At 40.8% G+C, this 11,113-nt stretch overlaps 1 protein-coding gene across 2 annotated transcripts in view; it reads right to left on the minus strand.

The window, feature by feature from the left end:
• TES (testin LIM domain protein) overlaps window positions 1-10,145 on the minus strand; it is a 28,894-nt gene extending 18,749 nt beyond the window's left edge. The window contains exon 1 of one of the 2 annotated variants that reach the window (XM_050323793.1): window positions 10,048-10,145. In XM_050323793.1, the coding sequence (XP_050179750.1) occupies window positions 10,048-10,074 (27 nt within the window). In that variant the 5' untranslated portion in view covers window positions 10,075-10,145. Of the gene's footprint in view, window positions 1-9,797; window positions 9,816-10,047 lie in introns of those variants that run through there. The other variant, XM_050323795.1, reaches the window with a different exon arrangement.
• Window positions 10,146-11,113: the final 968 nt, after the last annotated feature.

Here is an 11,113-nt window from a genome sequence, read left to right on the forward strand (position 1 = left end):
AATGCCAAAGTTGATTAGATGTTGCGATATGGTTTTATTATTATTATGTTCTCTAAAGAGAAAGCTGCCTTTTTTGTTGGGGGGATAGGTTGTGGGGTTTTTTTTGGAGTCATTTGGTTTTTAAAACCATCCTCCCTAAAAAGCTGTTAAAATATACCCACAAATCCCTCATCTGCCCAAAAAACCCCAAAGACAACATCAAACCTGCTACTAGTTCAGCTACAAACTGGCATTCTTTATGCATTGGCTCTCTCCTCCTTTAAAAAGAGTGGAAGGGGAAAAAATAACAATCTTCTTAGTGTTGTAATTAGAAGACTTAGAAACTTAGGATCATTTGTTTAGAGAGTACTTGTTTACAGTGCACAGATAAACAGCCTTGACATTTCAAGAATTCCCAAAACAGAATCTGAAATGCAAGTTAGAAAATAAAATTATTTTCAATTTTTTAACATATCATTTTCAAGTTTCTTAACATTTAAGGTTTTTTAAAAGCTAAAAATATCTCTTCAGAAGCAAATTAAGGAGAGGAAATGCGTGCTGTCTAAATGCTCCACCCAGAACATACTCCCTCTGCAGACTACAGGGACAACCATCAGCCAAGCCTACTTGCACCTTAACAACCAGCACTCTAAGTGCAGATTTCTTCAGAAATACAGGATTCCATGTTCCCTGGCCAGAAATAAAGAACCCATAATTAAGTAAATGCTCACGCAGCTTGAGACAAATAAATTGAATTAGCAAATGAGACAGATTTGTTTTGAAATAGGTTTTTCATTTTACTGTGAAACAGAAAGGAGACAACCTTTCTATATACAATGTCTGGTCACCTTATGGAAAAAGCTGAGCTCACAACTAAGGGGTACACTGAAAACCAAATTAGATGAGATTCCAGATGCACGCACAGCCTCAGCCCTTGTTCTGACAGAGAAACTGTGTGGGTGCTTGCTGAAAATAAAGATATAAAATAACAGCACACAGTGCTTTTGAGTTTGGCTATCTAAAAGTCAGTTCACGTCACATGTTCCTCCAGAGTTGTGTAAAGGGACATCCTTCAGCTGTAAACAATCATCAACCTCTGAAGTGACTGCTTCTTCTTCAGCAGCCAATTCTGCTGTAGCTTGGGAAATTCAGAAAGCCCAAAGCTGCAGTGTGCTGCTTCTTTGCTGCTGCCTGCATCTATCCCCACGTCTTCTGCAAGACATGGTCAGCTCCATGCTGGAGCACCCAGAGATAAAACACCGGCTGAGCACCCACTGGAGCAGGATGCATGCCTGAGAACAGGATGGAATCCATTTTCCCCATAAATGGAGCTATGGGAGAAATGGCAGATAGGTCAGCTGGAATACTGCCTGAAGGTTTCTGTCTGTCTACCACCATTAATTTTCATTTAACAGCAAAAGCTATCCAAGCCAACTGGTATTACTAAAATACTCAATACAGATTTAAATACTCTGAGTACAGAAGATGATGTAACTATGACTGAGATCATCTGTTGCATGCTGCTTTCAAGATTAAATAATACCTCAAGGGCAAAGAATTTTAAATGGTTACCACTAAGTGAGAATTAGTGAGAGACCACCCTGTTTCAGTTCAGACTGGAGTCCAGTGACAAAAGTAGGCTGTCTTTACAGTAAGGAATCATATGTAGCACCTTACTATCATCTTAAAAAACCCAAATGATCATATTCAAGCATCTAATAGTTTGTTAAGATATGTAAGAGAAACACAGAGTTGCTATGCAGTAACAATAAGTTAGGTTTAAACTAAGTTTATTGAACATGACCAAGAATGAAAGTCCAATTTTCCCCACTCCTATTAACTGAAACCTGCCAGTAAATGTTGAAGTCTTATGTTGTTGCAGTTCTAGAATACCAATTTCAGAGTTCGCATTTCTGCAAATAGAGTATATTTCACAGACCATCAGACAATAAACACCTCCCCACATGGGATTCTATGAAAAAAATAAAATATGGATGCAAATCGGTTATGCATGTGGAGGTACATAGCCAGTGTAGTCTGCAGGCTAAAAGAGATGAAATTACATTTTGTCAGCTACAGTTTCTCTTATGTGGTAAAATATGGGTAAGTTTGTTAAGAAGTTTGTTCCCACATTGAATAAACTGTGCCTCAGCTCCCAGTGCCAGTAAAAAAAATAATTTTGTGATAAACGAAGGATTAGCTTTTTAATAGTTAAAAAAGTACAATGACACAGAACAAGATTACTGGGGGTAGTAACAGGACAAACAGAGATAAACCCTAAAAAAAAAAAAAAAATCTTAGATTCATTAAAACATAAGGCAGAGCAGTAGTTTTTAAAGCTTGCCTACACTTCTTTTAATACATATAGATTGTTTTAAGTTCAAAAGGCTGTCTGGAGGTCATCCAGTTGCACACAAAGAACAGATGCAACAAAACCGTATTTGCCCAGGGTCTTGTATAGATGTAGATACAAGGGCCCACATATTGGACCTCACAGACGAATGAGAAAATCTATGCTTAACTACTATTTTTCACACTGCAGTTTCTGCCCACTGTCTTTCAGTATTATCATTGTACATTGACTAATCTCGTTCTGTCTTGTCTATGCTCTCCTAAGCAGCTGGGCGTAAACAATACAAAGAGTATCCTGACAGAGTTTCCCTTGGAAGTGTTTAATTATTTTAACAGTTAAAATTCAATAGTCATCACATCCAACACAAATACATCCCTCAAATAAAGCTAGTTGCTCTGATCTCCCTGCCCATTACAAAGGAGCCCATGGATGCAAAGGTAGGAATATGGTAAAAGAGAAGCCTGTACCAAAATGCAGAAGCACCACTTGACACTTGCATGTTTCCCTCCCACAACATTTCTTTTACCTCCTCAGTCCCACCAAGAGACCAGAGATAACTCAGGTCTCAGCTGCTTTTCCTTCCTTCCCCAAGGGGGACTCCTGAACCGTCAGACAGGTGATCTGCATTAATCCCTCCCCTTACCAGACAGTAAGACACAACACTGGTTACTCAGCCTTTGCAGAAGATCGATAGGGCCCTTCCAACATCCAAGATACCTCTAGAATTTGAAAGGATGTGGCTATACACTGAGAATGCTGTCATTAATGGGCTGCAACGATTAACAGTGAGCCTCAGATTAACCCTTAAGAATTAAATCTTCTTCAATATCATTTTGCAGATCTTTCTCCTGGGATCTTCATTACTCCAAGGGCAGAAGTGACGAGATGCATGCTAAAGCTGTTCTTGGATTTACTATAAAATCCCAGGAATCTTCTGATTTGAAGGTTACCTAACTATTGATCTATTTGAGGAATAGATGGGAGAACACCTGTATAGCACAACAGATTTCTAGCACATCCTAATGTGCTTTAGGGACTTTCAAAGAAGGGAAGGTAGAGCAAGTATGAAAAAGAGACCACGAGAACAAGACACATTAGGAATCTCATGTGCTGTGACTGCTTAATTGCTGATATCTAATCTTGTACTACTATATTCTGTACAATGAGATGTCTTCTCTAGTAGAGAAACATAAAATACTGAAAATTAAAATAGGTTACAGCACTTAAACTTTAAAAATAAAAGAAAAATGATATTTCTTATGATTCCAGAATGAAAAAGAAACCAAAACCATACCACTACAGAAGACATGTTCATGTCTGGGCAATGCTCTTATAAAACTGTGACTGACACTGAGAAGAAAGAACAAGTTTCAGATCTGTAGCAAAGAGCAGTATCCCAGGAACCACTTTATATTTGTTATGATTTAACATTTCCATTAAAATTGATGGTAATTCCTTTTTTTTTTTTTAATACACATTTTGAATTAGGGAAAAGTTGACTGGAATTAAGAAGATTGGTTAAGAAAGTCCCTTTTGCACAGAAAGAAGGATGCCAAAAAGTGGTTGCATCCAAGAAAAATATTTGAAAGATGATCCAGGCAGGACAAGCAGAAGAATAAATCAAGGAGCTGCAGTAGCCTATGACAGTACACAAGTACTAAGAATTTATTTTATTATGATGTCTTCAACAAAATATCACATAACCCAGAATCTAAATATTTAAGACACTGCTACACAGTGTATCATTAAAAGACTAACAGTTAATAAAGATATCTCAGCTGGATAGAAAACAAGTGTTTATTCACAAAGCCCAGCATTACACTAGCTACATTTGAATGTAGCTGACATACTATCCATACACACTATCTAACACTGTTTATAAACCTCCAATACAACTCTATCCATCATCCAATGCTGCAGAGGCATTTTCACAAAATTCTGTGTATTTGTTTTCACATCAGTTCTCTTACCCAGTTGCATCTTTTACCTGAGGTGGACCTGGAAACCTACACACCCATGTTTTAGGATCTTTAAACATGCAGGAGAGTGCATGCTCTCAAACTAAAATCCAGGCATAAAGAAAGTGTTAAACAAGACTTTAAAAATGAAAAAAAAAAAAAAACAAAACAGTAACACACACAGAGCAGTACTTGACTACAGTTAGATCTTGTGTAATCTGGAAATACTGTGACAGAAGCCTCCTCACTCCCTTGACACTCCCCCTTTCATTTAACCAAGTTTAAGACTCCAGAAAACAGGTGTGACAAGCTTTCATCTTCACAGCCCTACTCTTCCTGCAGGTATCCTGCACCTAAAAGAACTTGACCAACTCTGCACATTAGCAAAATGTATGTATTAGGGGGTTTTGTTCATATACATATATGCATAAACATATATATATGCATACATTCCATACACATAAATGTTATACATATAAATCAAACATGCATACCTATTTAGATTAGATTGTAAAACCATTTTAAAATACACATTTTAGATATTTACATCTATGCCTTTACATCTGTAAACTTTGTATCTGCTAGGAAGAAGCCATTAATTCGCATTACATGTTCAGTATAAATCTAGAGGTAAAAAAAAAAAAAGTGGTTTTCAGCAAATTTTACCAATAAAATTTTCATTGACTACTCACTATTACTTACTTAGAGGGAAATAAATATATTTCTTTTTATTCCAGGAACAATTTCAGAAGCAGATCTTTGTTATTTTAATGGCAGAATACTGTAACTCAAAGTAAGTTAATTTTCCACCTCACTGCCAGGTACTTGGCTTATAATTATGCCATATCAAAGAAAGTTACGCCTGATCTTAGAAGCCATGTAGTCCTGCATTCAAAGAGTTTTTTTGACTTGCTATTCAGGCATTTCATGATATTTTATGGGCAGACACCTCTGCCAGAGGATGAACAAGAAAAAAACCTCAAGAAGTTTAATTTAGCCTTGCCATATTTGCCAAGCTGATATCCAGGGATGCTGGACAAAAGATTCAGGTGTGGTGTGGATTCAGACAGGTGTTCCAGAAAAACTATTCACATGAGATATTTTTTTCAAACTTTGATGGGGAAAAAAAAAAACCAAGCCAGACACCACAGCATATGGAGGAAGCAGTTACTCAGTTTCCTTGTTAACAAAACTGAAGTAGTTCCTCTCATATTTCCATCAACATTTTCATACTTCTACTTGCAGGTAAAAATCACCCATGAACAAAACTACATTTCTTTGATCTTACTACATATAAGAAACAGCAAAAAAACCTCTATTATAAAGGGTTCCCATGGCAGTAACACCAAAACAAACAGTGACCTCAACAGGAAATGCAGTCCAGCAGATATGCTTTGCAAAACCATGCTTTGCAAAACACAAAAAAGTTGACTTTGCTCCTACACATACTTTATTCACCATTCACTTATCAAAGATCATTACAGTTGTTGACTTAATGTCTAAAGCATTCTATGTTTGGTTTTCCATCTGTAACAGAACAAATTAAGTCTCACACCACAAAAAAGAACCACACAGAAATTTCACTTTAAAGAAGTTGCACCTCTTCCCCCCAAACTGCCCCTCCCCTTCTCCATTCCAATCCAAGTGCTTTCTATAAAGCAAGTATTATACTGTGAAAGCTTATACAGAACAGACTCTCTGCCAGATTCTTATTTTCTCTAGTAAAGCATGAGACCATGCAAGCAGCAGGACTGCAAAGCATGACTGTGACCTGCTGATTCATTTTACTAAGTTCACAGAGGTGACAGACAGGGCAGGAATCCAGACTGTTAGAACAAAGTTCTGCTAGAGTCTTCAACACAAAGCATTAAGTCTTCATTTTCCCTATACCCTCAAAGCAAGGTTTGAGAACACAGCATATATTGTATTTGGGAGAAACAGTGGTCTGTTTGTTGCACAAGTACTTCTCAAGCTGGAGCTACTGTTTTTACCCTTCAGCTCTGCTGTGCAATCTCTTTTTATACACAACACTATCTTCATGATCCTCAAATGCAAGAGCAAATCCAATTCCTTGTCAGAAAAAGGAGAAAAGTATACAGCAACCTTTAAACTCTCTTCTCCTTTAAATGTAAATTATAACAGACAGTAATGTATCAGGCTTACTGTTCACAAAGCGGCCAAAAAGACACTATTCACTGCCTAGATATTTGCCAGTCATCTCACGTGTCTAAGAAGCATGGTGAACTGGTTACAAAAAAATTAAATATTCTTCCAAATATTTGCATGTGTTCTGCATATATATTCCTCAGTGCAGAAAGTTCCTGCTGTTCATGCTGAAACTTCTGTTTCTGGCAGACTGTGGTTGTCCAGAGCCCAGGATGCAGACCACAAGGGACATCTGGCTACATGGTAATATTGGTTCCTCTACCCACTTGTTAAGACAGCAAGATGAGTTTTATAGCACATAAAAGAAACCAAAAAGAAGTTGAATTAGAAGTCTAAGTTGAAGTAATTGTGTCCTCAGATTCCTCACAAACACTACAGAAGTGTATGTTACACAGGACTACTGTGTAAGAGCAAATACATAAGGTATCTGCTGCTAAAAGATGGGTTAGAAATAGTGTTAGGTGGGGCAATAACTCTTCCTGCTGAAGAACAGGTATGTTGTTTGAGCCCTAGTGGTCTTATATTAGAGGAAAGCAATTCCAGTCAGAGGAACTGTGCTAGAACTGTTAAATCTGGGGGAAAACCCCCCAAACCTGATATTAACAATGAAAACAGACTTTTACGGAGTTCTTTTTTCCTTTGTACAAACCTAAACTTGTAGATATAAACGTATGCAGCAGTTTTCCAAAGAGACAACGAAGCAGCTTACAACTAAAGAATGGATTCATGGATTACTGATGCTTAGAGAAACCTTAGAAATGTCAACTTGGAAACTTTCTCTACTGAGCTTTCCAGAAGCAGAAAACACCCCAATATATTATCCTGTGTAGTTAGTTATACAGTAGCAGTTGCAGGCAGAGTAACAAATTTTTCTACAGCATCAGCTGAGTGTCTGAGGCTCCACATTGCACACTGCTCCACTGGGCATTCATTTCCCTCTGCTCCACTGAACACTGGGACTACTTAACAGCCAACTTCTATAATCAGACTTTTTGTTCAGAAAAGCAAGGGAACTGCAACTTCTTTTGGGACAGTATGACAATTCCTGCTTTCTTCTGCGCAATGTTCTAGGAACTTCCTACCCAACAGGTAGGCCAGCGCCTCCCTAATGTTTACATCTATTTGCCAGGCAGTAAATAGGTACAAGTCGCTACAAAATAAAAAGTTACCTGAGGTAGCAAGGACATTTTGTAAAAGGACTCAAGTTATTTTGCCCCAGGGTGCAAAAGATACGTGAGAACTACAACACGTGGTAAAATAACTCATAGCTGCTGATGGATTAAAAAAATCTGACATGGACATCTCCACCTCAGGACAAGTTTCAGTTCAAACAGTTTACTGGTTTAGATAAACTTGACTAGAAACTTCTCAGAATGTTCTTCCACCTTTCAAGAAAGAGGGAAGTTGGGAAAAAAAAATAAGAAAAAAAGAGAGAAGCAAAAAGATGATAAACAGGTTCATTGAGAATCAGAATTAAAGGCACATAGTTATTCCAGAGCTGATGTGAGCTGTCACTCATTCTTTCCAGTGCACAAAATCTAAGAAGTTTTGATTAAGTAAATATTGGTAGATATAAAAGAACGAAAGGTATTGGTACCAAACACACTGGTACATAACAAAGCTTCCCAGTTCTCCCCACAGTGACTAGTCACAGATCCTTGCCTGTTCTCTTGGAAATGAGCTTCATCCAAGTTTCAAAGAGAAAGAAGATGAGGAGGAGATGTGAACAAGCGAGGGCAGAACAGAAATACTCTTCTGAACATACATACAATAGACATAAAGAAAACGTAAAGTTTTTCCCAGCATAGACATCTCTGTGTATTAACACTAAAGCTGAACAGACCAGAAAGACAAATTACTTTCTATAAACAGAGCTTTGCTGGTTTCTTTTGTGGCACTAGCTTCTGTGTCTGACTGAGCATGTTCAGAAAAGTCTTCAGGAAACTTAGAAGATGATGAAGGAGAAAAGATGATCAAAGAAAAACATGACAAAAGTAGTCAAAACACACAAAACTACCCAATAATTACAGTGCAATTTAAATGTTCAGCAGCTACAAGTTCACCCAAATCAAGACTCAGCAGAGTTTTATCAATCATTTCACAGCATTTCACCTTCTCTTTAGATGGAGAAATGGTGAGTAGGAATGCTCTTTCTTCCACAAATATGCACCCCTTACCTCCTGGAGTTCAAAAAACGATCAGTGAACAAGCCTTGTGATGTCACCCATTTTAAGTTTTAAATTGTGCTTCAATAATATAAGCAAATCTATTCAGTAAGGTTGTTTTCATTACATGAGTCACATGAGGGGAACAACCCTGTGCACACAACTATCTTCTAAAGACAGCGATAGTACTTAGCTACACCCGTGTAAACACTGATGGACTAATGTTCACAGGGGGTTGATATCTGTAGTCTCTCCAAACCAGGATCCTCATCCAGGTGACATTATTGCTTGAAGCAAGCTCTAACTCAAGGCTAACCTTTTCCACTAGGATTCAGCCTTCACAAGTAGCTTTCCATACTGCACAGCTACTTACATACCCCTGTCAGTTTCTGAACTGCAAGTTGGAAAAGCATACAGGTATACAAAAGTGCATATGTGTATTTTAAAACAAGTTGTTACCTTTAAATATACCAATCTAAGAATAAAACCCACACGTGTTCATATAACAAGCATTTCAAAAGACTAGTTTTCATACATCAGTGAGATTGGTATGTACGGATTTAACTCAGGTTAATATGTAAAACTCCTTCTGTCGTTATCAAATAATGTTGAAACAGACACTATAAACAAAAAACTCAGTGATTTAGCACTGCATTTAATTTGCAAAAGCGCCAGAAGCAAAGATTTATATGTGTATCCCCCACAAAGTCAGCTTTATATAGGAAGTTTTAAATAGCAAGTTTTAGAGAGAGATTCAATACAATTGAATTGAATACAATTGAGACAACACAATACAATAAGTACCTCTTGCTTTCTGTTACTTACCTTATGCTTCTTGCCAGTTTGACTCCAAACTAACTAGTCAATATGCCTTTATATAGAGAGATAAACTAACGCCAGGATTCTGTCTCAGGTAGGTAATCCACAGGAACGCTGACAATGCACTTGTAAGGAGCCAGTCACATCATAGGTCAGAAAGTAACCTTCAGCCCGACCACAAACAGCGCTTTGGCTGCTTGCAATTTAAGTTTCATACCTACATACAGTAAGCAAAACCTGAAGACAACTATCAGCTCTGAGAGGTTTGCTGGGGCGGAAGGGGAGAATACATGTTTTTACTTGCATGTAATGGTACGTCCCCACATGACCACCTCGGACACAAGCTGCGGCGATTACCTACGGTCGGAGCAGCCGTCTCCGCACCAGGAGCAGCGGGAGGTCACCTCGCAGGCAGCTCCCCTGCCTCCCATCTCTGAGTCGGGGCGGCGGAGCCCGGGCGGGCAGCGGGAAGGGCTGACCCCGGAGGCCGGGCAGCGACCCCAGCGCAGCGCCCGCGGGGAGCGGCAGCGACGAGGCTGGTCCGCCGCTCCCCGCGGAGCGGCTGTCGGCCGGCGCGCCGGGTGACCCGGCGGGCAGCCTGCCTTACCTTCTTCACCTTGCCCTCCAGGTCCATGCCGGGCCGGTGGGGCCGTGAGGCGCCTGCCGCGGGTGCGCAGCTGAGGCGGCTCGCGCGCTCCGCGGCGCTCAAACTTCCGCTGCCCCGCGGCAGTGGCTGCAGCCGAACAAAGGCCGCGCGGCAGCCAATCAGCGCTCGGCCGAGCCGGGCCCGCAGCCAATCCGCGCAGCCCGGCCCCGCCCCGCCCCGCCCCGCCCGCGGGCACGGCTGTGAGTCACTCCCGGCTAGACGGGCAGGGCAGGGCACGGCTCCCAGAGGTGATTGCTGCTCCAGCCGCTTGCCTTGGAGTTCGTGCGTCTGGAAACGCGAAGCCTCCCGAAGGATGAGAAAAGAGGAAATCTCGGGCTGTAATGAAAGTGTTCCCTTTCGGTCAGGAGGGCCAGTAGTATCCTGGGGTGCATCGGGAGGAGTGTGGCCAGCAGGCCGAGGGAGGTGATCCTGCTGCTCTGCTCGGCCCCAGTGAGGCCACATCGGGAGTGCTGTGCCCAGTTCTGGGCTCCTCAGTACAAGAAAGACAAGGAGCTACTGGAGCGGGTGCAGCAGAGGCCACAAAGGTGATTAAGGGTCTGGAGCATCTCCTGTCAGGAGAGACTCCGGGAACTGGGCTTGTTTAGTCTGGAGAAGAGAAGACTGAGAGGGGATCTCATTAAAGCATATGTATATCTGAAAGGTGAGTGCCAAGAGGATGGTACCAGACCCTTTTGGTGCTGCTGAGTGACAGAACGAGGAGCAATGGCCAAAAGTTCCACCTTAACATGAGGAAGAACTTCTTTATGTTGAGGGTTGCAGAGCACTGAACAGGCTGCCCAGGGAGGTTGTGCAGTCTCCCTCTCCATAGACATTCGAAACCCACCTGGATGTGTTCCTGTGTAACCTGTTCTAGGTGACCCAGCCTCGGCGAGGGGGTTGGAGTAGGTGATGTCCAGAGATCCCTTTCAACGCTAACGATTCTGTTACTCTGTGGTTTACTGACATGAGGAGGAGCGGGAGGCAGCAGCTGGTGCGGCCTTGCCTCGCCTGCTCCCAGTACCACAGT

The sequence above is a fragment of the Myiozetetes cayanensis genome, unplaced genomic scaffold, assembly GCF_022539395.1.
Source record: "Myiozetetes cayanensis isolate MyiCay16 unplaced genomic scaffold, myiCay2020 scf3, whole genome shotgun sequence".
Taxonomy (NCBI): Eukaryota; Metazoa; Chordata; class Aves; order Passeriformes; family Tyrannidae; genus Myiozetetes; species Myiozetetes cayanensis.